At 44.2% G+C, this 17,426-nt stretch overlaps 1 protein-coding gene across 1 annotated transcript; it reads left to right on the top strand.

The window, feature by feature from the left end:
* Positions 1 to 6,813: 6,813 nt before the first annotated feature.
* SDC1 (syndecan 1) lies at positions 6,814 to 15,696 on the top strand. Its single transcript, XM_010167433.2, has 6 exons — positions 6,814 to 6,838; positions 7,578 to 7,612; positions 12,126 to 12,207; positions 13,332 to 13,825; positions 14,047 to 14,176; positions 14,719 to 15,696. Exons 1-6 carry the CDS (start codon positions 6,814 to 6,816, stop codon positions 14,883 to 14,885), a joined length of 933 nt encoding a protein of 310 aa, XP_010165735.2. The 3' UTR covers positions 14,886 to 15,696.
* The last annotated feature ends 1,730 nt before the right edge of the window (positions 15,697 to 17,426 follow it).

Genomic DNA, 17,426 nt, shown 5'->3' on the forward strand with positions numbered 1-17,426 from the left:
ACGAGTAGTACCTGAAACACTTAGATGCTGCTTTTCTTTGCACCTGCACGCAGAAGCTGGTAAGGCTATGTGGAAGGAAGGAGTAATGCTGAAAGGGCCTCTTTGAAAAGACCCTTGGGATGAGGGAACAGGGTATTCCTGATCTGAGATGGGGCTCCTGCATCTGGTGGAGATGTTTCAGAACTTTTGCACATGGCTTAGTCATGATGGTGTAACTGCATCTGTTTGGCAGGGATGACTTCTGCATTATAAACAATGTAGGCTTAGTCAACAGTGTAAGATCCTGTGGATAAAGCAGACTTGATAGCATGCCTCATAATGTAGGGAGAGACTCGATTTCTTCACATCCATGCTGGTTTGCTTCAAACTGGAAATGGTGAGCCATAGAAGCAAACGCAAAAAGTGCACTTAACTGTGCGCGTTAGCGTTGGACCTGCCAAGGCGCAGGAACTGCCCTGCATTGGATCAAAACCAAAACCTAAAGCTGCTTGCATGGTCTGTGTGAGTCCAGCAACTGGCTGCTGATTGAGACATGCAAGTTCCTTCTTAGCAGACCAGTGGCTGACTGGTGTGAGTCCTGCTGTGCAAGAACAAAGTTTCTTAGAACTGGTTAGAGCTTAGCTATAGGGAGTGTGACCAAATCAGAAGGGAGCTGCTGAATGCCAGCTGTTGGCTCATTTTGCTACCCAAGTCTTAACTCGCTTCTGCAGCTCCCTTGCAAATAGTCAAGGTCTTCCGTAGCAGACTGACAAATAACAGCACTGAGGGATGAGGTTGTGCAGTGTGCAGTCCTGTCATCTGGTGTACATGTGTGAGAAGGAGACTGGGACAATGGCTGTCAAAGCCAGGCAGCTGTTTCTGGGTGCTTCCAGTTCCCTGGTGTCCTGGTTTTTAGCTGGAACAGAGCTGGCTTTCTTTTTAGTTGTTAGAATAGTGCTGTGTTTTGCTTTCAGCCTGGGATTTGTTATGAGAGAAACACTGATAACATACCAGTGTTTGCATTTGTGTCGCTGGAAGTGAAGGACTTCATGTTTTGTTAGTGCACAAGCACAAGATCTAAGGGGGTGAGGAACAATTAAATTAATCAGCTAAATTGGCGTTTGGGTATGCCAGTGGGATATTCCATATCATATCATGTCATGTCCAGTGTATTACTGAGGGTCTCTTCCTCTTTTAGCTCTCTCTGACTTTTGCTCAGGCTCTCGCTTTTTCACGATTGCAGTTTCGGTTCAGGATTGTTGCTACTCTGGGTTTGTTATCTGGGAATAAGCCGGGTTAGGTCAGTGGGTGAGTTGCACTGTTTGTCACTCATGTCTATATTTTGTTATTGTTATCATTAACACTAGTATTTTAATATTATTTTAAGTTTTCTTTTATTTCTATTATTAGACTGTTCTTATCTCACACTACGAGTCTCCTTACCCTTGCCCCCCAATCCTATCCCCTGGGAGTAAGGGGGGAAGTGGGTGAATGGCTGTGTTGGCTGCTAGCCCGGGGCTAGCTCAGTGGAACTATCACACCTGGTCAATCAGCTCTTCAATGGGAAGTATGCCTGAAAATGGTTGGTGGTGCTGCTGCTGTAATTAAGAAGCTGGGTATGAGATTTATAATGAATACAGCATTCAGCTTAGAGCAAAGGTAACAGATGTCTGGGATGTGTGTATGCAAAATACAGATTGTTGGCAAAAAAACATTTCACAAGCATTGGAGAGTTCATCATGCCTCTTTCTGGAGAAAACATGGAGTTTACAAAAGCGATCCAGAAGGCCTTGTCTTGGATTGTTGAGTTTCAGGCTGGTTGTCATGATATGGAGGACCTGATGCATGTCCTGTAGCAGATCAGCTGGGAGGCTAAAGCAGAGTTTGATAGCAGCAGGCCTTACAGCTGGCAGGTGTTTCTGCCACTGAAGTGTCAGCAAATGCTAATTTTTGTTGCCCTTTGCATAGGCAGTCACTACAGGATATATCCAGTTGCTGTAGCATATATCTTCCTATAAAACCTTAAGTCTCGGTGTTTCCAGTGTAACTTTATATAACTAATCACAGAATCATAGAATAGTTTGGTTGGAAATGACCAGAGTACCTTGTCAGCTTCTTTGTTGTTTTGTAAGGCTATTTGTAGGCTTAAGTAGTCTCACTAATTTTACCAGCTAACCTGTTTTAGCTGAGACCTTTAGTGCTCCAGGGTTGTGAGTTTGTCTTTCTGCTGAGCGTTTAAATAACTTCCTAGCTGCTAGGAACCAGAAGTACTGCCAGTAAACCCTTAGTCTGATGATACACTAGGGATTTTTATCTGAACCTTGGATTTCACTGACCTGGTGTAGCACTGCAAGCAGTTCGCTCAAATTAGAAACAAATGTATATCACTAATGGAGTGAAAATGCTTCTGTGATCCTTCAAGAAGATCTTACAGCTTTGTCTCCTGGTTCCTTGGCATATCTCGCAGTAGATAATTGTTAGAGTTCAAGGAGGTGAAGAGGGAAACTCCCAGGACTGAGATAAGAACATGGGTCTTCTCCTAGCCACGTGCCTGGATCCAAAGGCTGTTGCACTTACTCTTGCCTGATAATAATTCCTGGAGGCAGGAAGTGTTCCTGGCTACATGTTGGCTTCCCTTCCTCGGGTGAAGCAGAACAGCTTCTTCCCTCCCAGGATACTGTGTAGCATGGTGATGGAAGTTGCTTCTGACTTCAGGGAACACGACTGCTCAGGTCAGAGCACTCATCTAGTGCTGCCTGTGGTAGTTTGCTGATCATGCAAAAGCAGGCATGGAGCTCACTTGAAATGGGTAGCAGTTCTACCAGCCAAGCTGCCTGACATTTGTCTCCAGGAAATAGGCTTCCCTAGGACCAGAGGCACACATGGGTTTTCCTGGTGCTGCTGAGAGGCATTGATGATTCATAGTGTGCCACCAACCTAATTTGAAGACTTGAGATGCCATAGGCCCATGTCGTGCTTTCCTGTAGACACGTCTCTGATTCTGATCTGGTACTTCCTGAGCTGAATGACTGAAGATGAAAAGAGCAAGTTTTATTTCTCTGGGACCAAAGTCCTTGAACTGCCTTTTATGTCCTGAAGCTGGTGTGCTACAGGCTTGTGCTCTGTTCTGCAACAATGGCCTCAGCAGGGCTGAGCATCTCGGCATCCTGGCACATGGCCTACAGCTGCACACTGACCAGTTTGAGCTAACAGGTCTACTAAGAGATGGCACTCTCAAATGGGATGAATGGAGACACTAGCTGCTTTGCAGCTCTTCCCTCCCACCCAGTCTGGGGCTACATTCATCAGTCTGAAGGCTGTAATGCTAACTGGTCAGCCGTACTGGGAGCTGGGTTTTTTCTTAGCTTTCTGGGGAGAGGAGACTGGCTTTTCCAACCCAGGCATGCTGTCAAGGAGCAATCGGGTGGTCTGAAGCCCCCACTATTGCACTTGCCGGAAGGTCTCAGTGGTTCTGTAGCAAGTTTCACTCTAGTGACAGTCCTCAATATTGATCCTGCCAGACAGGGTGAGCGGGTGGCAAGAGAAGGGGCAAAGAAAGGAATTTTCACCCAGATGGAAGCAAGACTGTGTGTCTGTGGCAACAGAGGTCAATGCGTGGATGGGAATAACTGTCTGAGGATAGGGACTATTTTTGCTGGGACTGCTGCTGAAGACATAAGGTCAATGTGTTTGTATGTGTTGGAGGGCAACACTACAAAGTCCAGTCTCAGTTTAAGTGGCAGTAACTGCTGACAGCTTGTCTGAGGTGAGTTGCTCAACCTCACCTGCCTGAACCCCACAGCAGGGGATGTGTGTGTGCTGCGGCCATCCTACGTGTTGTGAACTAGCCATGTTGAATACGTGGTAGCCAGCCGGTGTGTGGCTGTGCTACTGCAGGGTGAGGACAAGGCAGCAGGGACCTTAGATCCTGTCACTTTTAATTTCTTCTTCTGTCAGGATGGTCATATTTATCTATGTTGCAATGACTAGTATGCGTGTGCAGTGTGCTTTGGGCTCCTAGAGTCCTTTGCTGGATGCGTTTCCATTTCATAAAGATTTTTCTGAGCTGTGGCATATCCCTCTCTTTTAACCAGACTTTGTCAGGGTTCCTGGGATGGGCAGCCCACCACTGCCTTTGGCTGAAACTAAGGAATTCCCTGGCTGTGCCTTTCTAAACAAGCAGTTGAGCTGGCTGTTGCTATAAGACTGAATCTTCTCTGCTGGTTTTGCTACACTAGAAAGTAAGTAGTGCTGGTGACTTTAAGTTAGAGGGTTTTCAGAGAAGTGAGGTTTGTCTGGTCTCAGCTCACTGCTCACCTTTCAAGCCAGCTGAAACAAACTAAAAAATTAATTCCCCAGGACGAGCTGGAGCTGTTAGCTGTGTGGCCTCATTGAGCTGCACGTACTTTGCACAGCTCTTTGAGGTTATACATTGACTGTGGCTTTCTCGTGCTATCTGAAGAAAGGAATGCCTAAACTATCAAGTATGTTCAAGAGCTGCTGGGAAGGCTCTTTAAAGAAAAGCAGTTATAGCATAAAACTGAGCTGGCTGCTTTTCATGAGATTAGCTGCAGGGGAAAGAGCTTTCTCATTAGACTACATCTTCAAAACACAGGCTGCCTTGAACGTGGGAGACAAAAGGTACCCCACTTCTGGCCATGTTGTCACAACCTGTGCCTGCCACTGGTACAGAGTTAAGTCAAGTGCTTCATGTGTGCCACATCTGTGGATGTGTTGACCTGTGAGTGAGATGCAGTCTTTGGCCTGGGCTGTAGCACTTGCTTCCCTGGCTGTCGTGTCCATAAACCTGTTGGACTCCTGCTGCTTCTGCTGCCCCTGGCTTTTCTCAGCCCTCCCTGCTGAAGGACGTGCAATATACTCTTTGTCCAGTACTAAACTGTGATTGCACTGGACCTCCTGTAAAGTTCAAATGGCTCAAGACAAAAGCAGTACTACTGCTTTTCTGAGTCAGGTGTCTATCTAGCCTTTGCTACTGTGTGTAGGAGATCAGGGAGGACTTAAAAGCAGTGTTGACAGACTTAGGAACAAACCTTATCCATTGTGAACAAACTGCAGAAGAGAGCTCTCTCCACAAGCCCTCTCCTTACTCCTTTTTGTATAAACCTGCGCAGCCCTTTGAGTCAGCTTTGCATGTTGCTGGTGTTCTGAGGGGGGTGAGGCACATTTCCATAATGCCTGGTGGTGGCAGGTCATTCTGCTGCCCCTCTGTCTGTGAATGTGTGTCAGCATCCCGGGAGCCCAGGCTGTGATTCTCTATGAAATGCTTAAGCAGCCCTGGCTGCTGCTCTCTGGCCTGTGCCAACACAAACACTTGTGCATTCATGCACCGAGCAGGATCGGGGAACTGGTCCTACTGGAAAATTCTTTGCATGATGTTTCCTTGTCTCTCTCTCTCTCTCTCTTTTTTTTTTTTAAGAAAAAAACCCTGATGTTGCCCCTGATCTGGTTCACCATGAGACTGCGTGAACAGCCATGCAGGGGATGGTCCAGGAAGCATGAAGTGACACGCTCTCGTGGGAGGTGGTAGTTTAAAGGGCCCCACTGCAGAATGTGAAACCCAGCCTGATGGTGACAGGCTGGTTTATTTTCGCTCTTGGCATGTTGATTGCTGTGTTTCAGCCCTACTTAATTAAAAAAAAAAAGTTGCCTTGTCAGAGTAAGGGGAAAATGTAATGCTGATTGAGCAATGGTGTGGTACTTACCAGGTGAGCCTCTGGAAGTACTGGGACTGTAGCTGCTGCATGTATGGAATAGCTGGATGCTCTTCTTCCTTGGCCACTGCATCTTGTTTGAAGAATCAGAGTATGCTTCTACAGCTGTGGCCACAAAACTTGACAGAAAAGGAGGATCAAAGCCTAGTGGATGGTGGGCAGAGTTTGCAATCTAGTCCGATCTGCCCATAATGGAACAGATCCGAAAAGCTCTCGGCCTGTTTTGAGTAGGCGTTGGAAAGTGTTTCCCTGCCTCAAGAGCCGAGTGCCAAGAGGTGGGTACCTGTGACGATCAGGTGGTTCGTGCTTCGAACAAAAACAACTGCTGTTGCAGCTAGGACCTCTCCCTCAAAGCCAGTCCCCTTCTCAAGTCACCAGCCAGAAATAGGACATCAGTCAGAACTCGGTTAACCAAGATGTTCCAGATTTCTTCATACTGATATTGATCTGATGGAGAAGCAGCCAGATTAACTGGCATACTTACCTCTTGCTGCTAAAATGGTGCTTTTTTGCTGAGCAAAAAAGCATCTTGGACTTTCCACTTCCTTCCCTTTGGAAGGAGCACCCTGTGAGCTACTAACCAACCTTACTCCAGTTGACGTAAACCAATGGATGGAGGGGTGGGGATGCTGAAGCCTGTTGGTACGCAGCAAAAGCTCATTGAGGGAAGGGGGAAACGGCAACATCCGAAACAGGGAGGGCAGATGTTGTAATGCTTTGAACAGTCTTGATGGAAACACTAACCAGGGATAAAATGCTGTTTAAATCGAGGCTGTACCACCCATGGGCTGTTCCTGGGACAGTTTGTAGCTTTCAGCTCTTTGGCCTGTGCTGTTAATCTGTATCTTTGGCACTTTTCTGAAGACAACTACTTCATAAACCTGCAGGGTCACCAAGCAGCACTGGTGCTTATCTTGAGCAGTGGAAGAGTAACAGGAGAAACAACTGGAAGAGCATTTAGCTGAGGTGGTGCCACACAGCTACTGACTTCTGATGTAGCAGACCTGCATGAAAGCTTCACTTCTGACTTGCCATATGAGAGCTTCAGTTCTGTTTCAGCTACTCCAGGATTTATGGCTGACTGTACAAACTGAAGGTCTGCATGGTCAGCTTAATGCTAGCAGTCTGTATGCCTGCAGAAGAGAAGGAGGAGAGATGAGGATGCTGGTGGTTTTGTTTGGGGTTTTTTTTGTTCTTTTTTCTTTTTTTTCCCCCCTTCCCTTAACTATTTTAGCTGTTTGCAGACCGTGGACATCTGAGATTGGAGTTAATCATGCGTGGGCTACTGACTGCAGAATATCAAGGTTTCACAAAGCTAAAGTTTCTTTCAGCAGGTGGTTTTGTCTTCTTCCCACACACTAATATCAGTATTTTGAGGTTAGAAGCTCATCAGGCTGCTGCCTCAGATAGCATTTCTGTTAGCAGGACTAGCTCTGCTCTTCAATATACAGGAAAAGGTGAAAGAGAAATCTTTCTATTTGAGTTTCTTTTAGAGCTATTCAAACCCTTGTGAAAGTCTTTTTCTAGGTGATCCAGTGTCATATTTGGTAGCCAAACTAGAGAGCAAATGCTTGTCTTATTCTTGTATGTCTCTCTTAAACAAGAGCAAACTATTGGTTTTGCTTCCCATAAAGTTGGAGGAATCTTGAAGGATGCTTAGGGAAGTGTTTGAGGTGGGAGAGCTCATTACAGCTCATTCCTCTTCAGGCTGAATAAGAAGGATTTATTAGGAGAAATGAATGTGCAAATTCAACAGCATTATTCAGATAATGGAGGATTTCAAGTGTTTTTGACACTGCTGTAATAGGCTGATCACTAACTAGGATTAATAAGAGTGGGATACAAATCATCCTTAATCTAGTTTAGGGCTTGTAGCAGCTTGTGGCAAAGCCAGTGTTTTTGCTTACCTCAGAGAGCAATTTGAAAAAAGCTGCTTCCTTTTACATATACTGTGGCTCCAAATGAAAGAAATGTGGTTCTTGGTTTGAGCAGGGTGAGATCAACTAATAAACTACAAATCTCCCTTTCATCACGAGAGAGTACTTCAGATCTGTGTACTTCGGGAGAGAACTCTGTGGCAGCTGATGGGATAAGCACAGAAAGAGTTGTGTATTGAGACTGTGAGCAAGATGAAGACTGAAGAATAGCTAGAAATGATGCTTTAAAAAAAAAAAAAAAAAGTCTGGAGTTGTCAGACTTCTGGAACCAATAATATTGCTAATGAGTTATGAAAGCCTGGCCCATTCTTGATTAAACTGAAGATGCCACTAAGCAGCTTTCTGGTTGTCCCAGCAGAACTGAATAACTATTGTTCTGCAACAATACAGCACTCTGCAAGAGCAGAGGCTAACAGTCTCCCCAGGGTTTCCCCTAAGCTGCTTTGATACTTGGGGAAGGGGGTCCTCCACTGGTTAATGGGAACTGGTTAATGCATATTAAAAATACTGTTAAAAACTTTACCCCTCACTTGCAACTAAATTCAGTGAGACCAAATCAAAAGGGCTAGGCAAGTATTTCAAATCAGTTGTATGAGCTGCTAAAGAAACCCCCCAAAAGCCCCCCAACCAAACCAAATTAAAAATATGAACTTGTTAAATGGTAAAAAAAGCAACATGTAGGTGCATTAGAAGAACTGAAAGGTTTTTTTTTGTTTCTTGTTTTACTAGAATACATGACATACCATCAGAGATCCTTCAAAGGATTCACTGCCTGAACTTAAATGTGTTCATCCGGTGTCTCTGGCATCAATTACAGTATGAATGGTCCACAATGATGATGGAAGTAATTTCTAAAAGCATTTCCACATTAGCTGATTATATCTAACAGTCTGATAATAAAATTTTGGAGCTAAAGTAATGCAGAGTTGTTGGTAGAGTAATCTTGCTTTAAGCTGGAATTTATTTTCAGCTATTTCATATGATAGCACAGCCTGGTGATTCAGTCTGTCTTCTGCACCCCTAATCCTCTTGACTAATCAAAACCTTCCTCATTGGTATAACTCAGCTGCAATAAAAGGTCATGGAAAAGCCTCGACCATGAGGTGTTTGTTGTCTGAACAGCACGGTCCGTCTTCCTGATGCAAACCCAAATTAGTTCAATCCCTTCCTATGCTGTCCTGAGTCAATGGTTTGTGTTAACCTTGCTGTGTCTGAAATCCTTCAGCAGCAGATCATTATAGAAGCATGACCTTTCTACAGCACTTGTTTTGTGGTGCCATAAGGAAAGCTTACTGCCTTTCATGCCTACTGAAGCTGTAGTTAATGGAGCAAGAAGTGTAGAGAAGTGTAGGTAGTCTTTATATAATCATACAGTTACATAAATTAGGCAAATATTCCTTAATGCTCATGTGTCATGAAATTGGATGATGTCATGAAGTTCCATCATTTTGTGGATATTCTGACTGGTATTCATGTGTGCATAATCCTGTGCTGTCCCTTGAGTATTTGGGACAAAGAAAGTCCCTCTCGGATCTCAAGCTCAAACTATCTGGTCAAAGGGAAATACCACAACTCCCAGAGGAGCAGCTTGGGATGAGACCCTTTGGGACAACTAAGCAGAAGGACACAGTGCAACTTCATGAAGTTCTCGTATAAAGCTGTGGAAAGCAGACTTTAACAATCCTACATCGTGTTTTCTGTTATTTTCTTGAAGTATGGTAGCTAACTTCAGGGGACAGGAACCAGTCTGAGTCTGCCTTCGTGTTTGCAGGGTGGCTGCTGGGCAACTCTGCACTGGAACAGCATGGATCTCCATTGGTTTAGGCTGGGCTGCACTGGACTTTCCTCCTCTAAGGAGGACCTAGCTGTCCCTGCTAAGATACAGAAATCAAACTAGGATAGAAACAAGTACATGACAAAGGCTATGGAGAAGCAGAACATGCAGCAGCCTGGGAAGAGGCTCAGGTGTGAGGGGGAAGGTAAGGGCAGGCTGGGTGGACACACAGGATCACAAGAAAGGAAGTGTGACATGACTGAACAAGCCTCCTCCATCAACACCACAATAGGAAGGGGTGCTGGCTCGGTGGTCAAGATCAAGAGTTGCTGTTTCATTTCCTGACAGTCTATGGTCTTTTCAGGAGTGTTGCTAAGGTCTGCAGACCAGCAGATCTGTCCAGGTATTCTTGTAAATCCTGTGTGAGCTACCCTTGAAGATTCAGATCTGGGGGAGAAGTCAGTCTCGATCCTAGATAAAGGTGCATGGTGACATGTATTGGCAGTCCCTTCCTTCAATAAAAAGCTGGAGAGATTGCTTTCTAGGTAGTCTTCCCACTGGGAGAGGATGCAGCCCCCTTTTGCAATGCCTCCCCCTTTTACACTCAAAACCAAGCTGAGTGGGAGAACAAGGTGTTGTGCTTGCCACTGCTAGTGCAAGAAGAGAGGGAGAAAAATGGTCCCCCATGCCCCTATCAACAAGAATGGTGCAATTTCTGAAGTCTGACTTTGCTTCTGAACATACTGGAAAGGACACTCAAGGGAGTAGAGCTTGGGAAGCTTGGCAATTCTTTCTGCACCAACAGTTTGTGCTCTTTAATATTTGAAGTGTAGTGAGATCAGCTTGTGTGAGCCACTGACCTTTGACACAAGAAGGAAAACATAGAGGAAGTACTTACCTGACCTGCTTTCCGTGGATGAGTGCAAAAGCACAGTGCAAACAGGCAGGGACAAATCAAAAAATCCAAATTACCTCATGATACGCAGCTAAACAAAAGACTGAAGGGCAGTTTCTTCTTGGAAATTATTCTAGATGTATGCTTGCAGAAATTTGAGGAGCTTGGTTCAGTTTGTTTTTCCAGTAGAGAAGGAAAGTGCTAAAAAGTTTAATGTCTGTACGAGACTTTTTTTGTTCATACTTGTTTGTTATTGAAAAAAAAAAATCATCAAACTACAGTGCCTAGAAGGGGTAAAATCTTGGGCCTGATTAGGTTGGTGCCAGCTTGCATACTTCTTTGTCTTCAGAGAGGACTGATCTAATGGGCTAGTTGACCACCTTGGAAAGTAGTTGTTCTATGGAAATGTGGAAAATGGGTAAGGTATTGAGGACAGAAGAGAAAACTGGGTAAACTTGATATCTTAAAAGAATGAAAAGGAAATAGGGCAAATAAATACAGTTGTGTAGGTAATAAAGTGACAATGAGAGAGCTCAATTGCTTTGTTTGGTGGATCACACTAGTGCTGGCTAACTTCTTCCTAGGATAAAAATGAATGTTATAGTAATTTTTAAGTGACACTGTGTTAATGCAAGCTAGAAAAATAGAGTGGGCCTGGTGCAAAGCTGGCGAGAAGGTACATTCTTCCTTTTACATTATAAAATGAGATTTCACGCTCCCAATAGAACCATGATCAGCTGGGATGATGCAGTGCAGTATCACCTAAACTTGCAGATGTGGGGCAGTGCTGGAAAGGGATGATGAGGACGTCTTGGGGGTGAGATAGAAGTCAGAATTCTGGAAAATGGGAAATGTAGTTGAATGGGGAAAGATGAAATTCAGAAGTGACTTACAGGGCTTTGGTTTGAAATCCGAGATGGAAGAATGACTGATTAGGTAATGGTAGCCCTGCAGAAGTAAACCTGGGGCTAGTCATAAGCAGAGAGTCAAGCATGTTTCACCAATAAGAACAGTAAGTGTATATAGCAGAGGCCAAGAAGATGCATGACGCAATCGCACTGCTTCATTTAGTGTTGTCTTCTTTGGATATCCTGAACAGCTTTGGATGTTGTATGTTACAAGAAACAGGTGCAGTAGAACAGGGGTTTGGGCTCTTGTTTCAGCAACTGAACTTCTGTGCTGGTTCGTTTACTCCTTGAAGCATAAATGGAGAAAGCTCAGGGCTGTATTCTCCTGCATGGAAGGCTGGCTTCTATCTCAGGACTTCGTCTGAGTGCCCACACTTAGAAAAAGGGAATCTCCTTTTACTTCCAGTTAGATGCTGTAGTCTCAGATACGTGAGCAGTGCTGGAAGGACTCAGAAAGGCAGAGAAGCCAAACTATTTTCTCTCCCCTTCCTTTCTACTCCTCAGAAGTAATGCAGTAATTCACAGATTAAGTGGTTGGTAGATGGTGAAGACATGAGCGGTCAGAACCTGAAGCAGCACAGTTATGTTGTGTAAGGACTGAGCATCAGCTGCTGCTGGGGTGCAGCTCTGAATGGATTCCTTGCTTGCTTCTTTCCCAAAGCAAGTGCAGCCTGGAAGGAGTGCAGAGAAGAAAGACAGCAAGACTGACCTTTCCAACACTGAATAGCCTAGCCAGAACTACTCTTTTGGGGAGGGCAGATGGAATGAAGAAAGATGAGAAAATGCAATCTGCACAAAGAAAGCTTGTGTAACCTTCAGGAGCCCTTAGAGGACTCTACTCAAGCAACATAACTTTAAATAATCTCATCACTAACACACCTTTTCCTCTTCTCTTTAAAGCAAACTACAAATCTGAACCTTCCTCCTGAAGATCTTGATTCATCTGGTGATGACGACGATACGTTCTCAGGTTCAGGTGCAGGTGAGTTATTAGCACTTGTACTGTTAGTGCTTGATCCTTCCTGAATGTGACAATTGAGATCTTGATGAGCATCCAAGCTACAAGGGAGGGAGGGAGGAATTGCACGTACACACCCCCGCCCCAGAATATGACAGTTGGAAACAGAGAAGGAGCCTAATCTATTCATCTTGTATTTCTTCAGATACTAACAATTAGTGGAAAATGAGTTGTAGGAGACTTGAAAAGGAGCAGAAGCAGGTATACTTCATGTCACTGCTAATATGAGATCTTCTGTGAAAAATGTTATGAAACTGAAGTGATTCTTTAATCACGGGGAAGAGAGACCGTAAGAAGGGCCTTTGTCCTCTCTTACGAGCTGGTAGGACATAACCATTTGAGAGTGTGTAAACCCTAACCTGCCAACATACATCAAGTGCAAATTTTATTTGTCATCAGATGTGGAAGTTCCCATGGGCCATAATTTTTAAAAAGCAGAAGAAAGGGGGTTTTAGGGTGGGGAAAAAAGTCTATCGGAATGATTAATAAACTGCATGAGAGACAATTCTGGTGTGTGGTGATGAAGGTGAGGAGATGCTACTGAGGAAAGAGCAAGCTATTGAAAGCTAAAGCATGGTATCCTTCTGCTTCCTTCCAGCCATATGCTTGTATTTTAGATTAAATTCTGCAGGAATAAAACCCTGAAATTGGTGCTAGATGTGCCAGTGACTAAAGGTGTTGAGTATATGGGTGACTGCTCTGAATCGATCTCGATGATCTCAAAGACCTTTTCCAAGCAAATAATTCTGTGATTCTATGAATCACATAAAAGGTACTTCTGGGAAAAGAGTCAGATAACCATCCTGAGCAACCAGTGTACTGAAAGCAAATGTCCCCCTTGTCAGCCTGCCTGCAAACAGAGCAGCATTTGTGCCGTGGGGAGAAGCAGATATTAACACGGTGTTGCTGAATAGCGCGTTGGTCTGTCCTGTCCTTATTCCCCTGAAAAGGATAAGGAATTACAAACTGAACTGCTGCTGTTATAAGAATTGGCTATGCAGGTTGGGCATCCTCCTCAGACCAGTGTCCTGAAGATACTGTTAATAAGTCTCTGCAGTGGCCAAGGATAATATTTTTTTGTTTTGCAGGTCCCCTGACTGACCAGTCTCGCACTTGGAAAATCCCAGGAGAACCGACTAATTCCTCGTTACTGGCAACACCCATGGATTTCAATGAACAGCCATTTACCAGGATTGAGAGCCAAACTGAAACAGAAGCAGTATCTCCTTCTGCAATTAGTAATGTAGTGACAGAGGAGCCAGTTGTAGCTGTGAAGGATGAAGTACCCATCCTGGGCTCATCTGATGACAAACCAACAAATGATGTGGTTGCAACAACAGCGAGAAGCCCCACAACTCACTTTCCTTCAGTGGTTCATGTAAATCCTTCAGAAGCCTCAGGCACGGTCCATGAGCTCGAACCAAAAATCCCTAGCTCTGATGTGCCAGACACTAAAGACGTGCCTGAGCCCAGCTCTACCATCCATCATGAGGGACACATCACTGCCACTCCCACGACGACAGCTCCAAAGGATGTTGTTCCTACACATGAGGAGGTTTCTGAAGATGGCTCTGGAGACCCGGTGAGGATTAACAGCTTAGGCACCCTTTGCAGGGGATGGCTTTAGTAGTGTGTAGTAAGTTGGTTTTGCGGGAAAGGGTGGTAATTTGTCAAAGCCGATGCTTGATTATATTGGTTGTATTGGTGGAGGGTTTCAGATGAGAAAAAACAAAGCTGTGGAAAGTCTCCAGTAACACAGACATGATGAGAAACATGAATAACCTGCCTTGTATGTCCCAACAGGGAGACTTCATCTTGACTAAAGATGAGGATTTGGTTCCCACCCAGAACTCAGAAGTGCCGGCTGACTCTGGGAGGAATGCCAAAGCAGCAGGAGCCTCGGGAATTATGGACAGAAAAGAAGTTCTTGGAGGTACCTGATATTCTGGATTTCTAGCTGGTAAAAGCAGACTCTTGTAGGAGTCTTCCAGGCAGCAGAAGGTGCAGTTCTGCAAGTACCTCTGAGTATGAAAGCCAACCTTTTACCTTAGACCTCTGAAATGAGGGTGGCGATTCGTGATCCTGTGGGGCAAATATTAATCAGCTAATAGCAAAGCAGCCACTGCTAGTTATCTGGAATTTTATGTTCAAACATTTTCCTTCACTCCTCTCAAAAATTACAGTAAAACTGCTCTAATGCTGCCTGGATCAAATGACTGGAGTTGAACAACATAGCCTGGTGTGCTCTGTGGCATGGCCTGGTGGGAGATCTGTTTCTTCAGGTTTTCCTCATGTAGATGAGGAGGCTTTTGGTACTGGCAGGGTGACTGATTTGGGAGGGGGCAAAGGACAAATTAATTTCTAGAAGTAATGAAGTCAGGGATGGGTGCTGCAAGGAACAATCTGTAACTTGCAATCAGACTAGCATTAGCTAGTGACATCTAGAATAATTTGTGACTCCTCTTCCCCTTCTAGGTGTTATTGCTGGAGGACTAGTTGGCTTGGTATTTGCGGTGTTTCTAGTTGCATTTATGCTGTACAGAATGAAGAAAAAAGACGAAGGCAGCTATTCACTGGATGAACCAAAACAGTCTAACGGAGGATACCAAAAACCACACAAACAAGAAGAATTCTATGCATAAACACTCATTTTCAGGACACTTCTTATTCCATCTTTCTGGGACTCTTCTCTCCCTGCACGTGGACCTCCTAGTGTGCTTTGCATTAAACTTAAGCCATATGATCATTGGGTTGTTTGCCCTTACCACTTTGCCATTGGAAATGCTATAACTACAAAGTAGATCTGGATTCATTGAACATTCCCTGCTTTCTTGCACAACTTTTAATTTTTTTTTTTTTTTTTTTTTTTTTTTAAACAGAAGTGGGACTGTAAGTTCCTAAACTCACTTTGGTTTATCTAAAGACTGCTGGGGCAGACGGTGGGGAGAAGATAAGGGAGCACTCTATGTGTAAACCTCTCTATATCTGGGGAAAGGGCTAGCAAGAATAAACAATTAGCAGTGCTCGAATTCTGTATAGCAGGGGTCCTTCCTATTTAACTCATAGATGTGTTTTAAGTGTAACAAATGGCTGCACTGGGCAGACATTTAATACACTGCAATCCTCTAGCTCTTTCTAACTGCCATATTTGGAGCACTTAATGCCTATGAAACATCAAGCTGAACATGATTTCTAGTGAAATAAGATTATGAGAGCCAGGGTAAGAAAATGACTGTCATGTGGTTTAAAATAACTTATATTTTGGGAACACTGTCCCATACTCGGAACCAGCTCCTAAGCAGTTGGTGCACACACTAATAAAAAACAAACCCCAAAGACCCCAAAACTAAGTGGAGAGTTCATTTTACCAATAGCATTGGACTGTCCCACTGTCCTCTTGCTCCTTCTAGGCTTAGGTAAGAAATAGATTTTTCTAAGCAGCCTCATCTCAGACATTCCCTCTTCTTAGATGCCGAATCCAGGCTGGGCTGTCATGCTGCAAATACTTTTACCCCACGCTACTGTGTAGTCGACAGGTGACTGATGGCGTGTTGTAGCACCTACCTCTCTGTGCACTGTTTACAGTGGTTGTCTCCAACCGTGGTCTGCTGTCTGTGCCACAGAATACCATGGCACGCAGGGGTGGAAGGTAGAAAGCAGCGTATCGCGTCTTCGCAGCTAAGGAGTAGGAGAAGCATAGCATCTGAACCAAGCCTGATGAAGGCTAAGTGTAGATGGCCTTAAATAGATACAACAGTTGGCATGCTTGACTCTCATGACTCCAGAATGGCTCTTCAGAAGCTGTTCCTGCACTTTGGAGAGTAGCAGCTTCAGGGATGTAAGACTAGAAAGGGCTGAAAAGCACCTCCTGAGGAAAGTCCAGATGCCTGAAACTGTTGGTGGTCAATGTGCTGTTAGATGCAAGGCACTGAGGCCTCCTTGAGGGTCTGGAGTTCTCCAGTGTATCTCAAACCGAGTGAGAAGAAAAGTGTGGTGTTCTGCACAAGCCTTACTTCTGCTCTGCCTTTGGTTAGCTTTTTGCAAGTTCAGCTCCTCATCGCTCGGTGCAGAAGGTATGGGGTGGGTGGAGGAGTGTTTACAACTGATGTAAATATTTGTACCGTTGAGCCAGAGGGAATGATTGGAGAATATTGGAGAATACTGCAACAGTTGGTACAAATGTTGCACATTAACAGTAAAACTTAAAAACCTGTGTAATTTAAATGAAGTAGAAAACACTCCTGAGCTGCTGCGCAGCTAAAATTGGTGCCTTCTCTGCAAACCCAAGGAAAAAAAACCAAACACTTATTGATTCCAAACTCTTCTTTATGCACAAGGAAAACTTGTGCATACGTGTAGCTGGCTGTTTTTAAGTAAAGCTGTAAAGTCCATTATGTCTTTGTCTTTTTTTTTTTTTTTTTTTTTTTTTTTTACTGAATGAATTTTTATAGGTTCATGCAATGACCAGATGGTGTTAATTTCAGCTGTAATTCTTTGCTTTGTATAGGAATGTAGAAATGTTGTTTGATAGGTTTATCTATGAAAAGGTTCTTGTAAAGCACAGGAAGATAAAATGGTAAACTTCAGTTGTACCTCACAACCTTGCTAGGGGGAAAGGAAAAAAAAACCTGTATATTTTGGTAGTCTAAACTGACAGTTTGTGAAACAAACATGACATTCTGTGTTATTTAAGTGGTACAAATATGAGTTCTAACAGAAGATGCAACATTTGGTTATCTGTATGCCATGTAAAGGTATACTGCAATAAATGTCATTTTGGCAAGAATGTGTCTGGTCTGTGAACGTTGCTGTATATAATACTTCACAGAGCAGATGTGGGTTTTAAGACTGTCCAGGTCCTTCAGGAAGTTGGATTCCAAGTATGAAATCAACATTGTTGATATACTGGTGGAAAGAGATGCCATCCAGAGGGACCTTGACACACTTGAGAGGTGGGCCTGTGCTCACAGAATATCACAGAATGTTGGGGATTGGAAGGGACCTCGAAAGATCATCCAGTCCAATCCCCCTGCCGGAGCAGGAACCTAAATGAGATCACACAGGAAGGTGTCCAGGTGGGTCTTGAATGTCTCCAGAGAAGGAGACTCCACAACCTCCCTGGGCAGCCTGTTCCAAGGCTCTTGAGAAGTGAACTTCTCAAGTTTAAGCGGAACCTCCTGTGT

This window comes from Antrostomus carolinensis, unplaced genomic scaffold (genome assembly GCF_000700745.2).
Source record: "Antrostomus carolinensis isolate BGI_N321 unplaced genomic scaffold, ASM70074v2 scaffold45374, whole genome shotgun sequence".
NCBI lineage: Eukaryota > Metazoa > Chordata > Aves > Caprimulgiformes > Caprimulgidae > Antrostomus > Antrostomus carolinensis.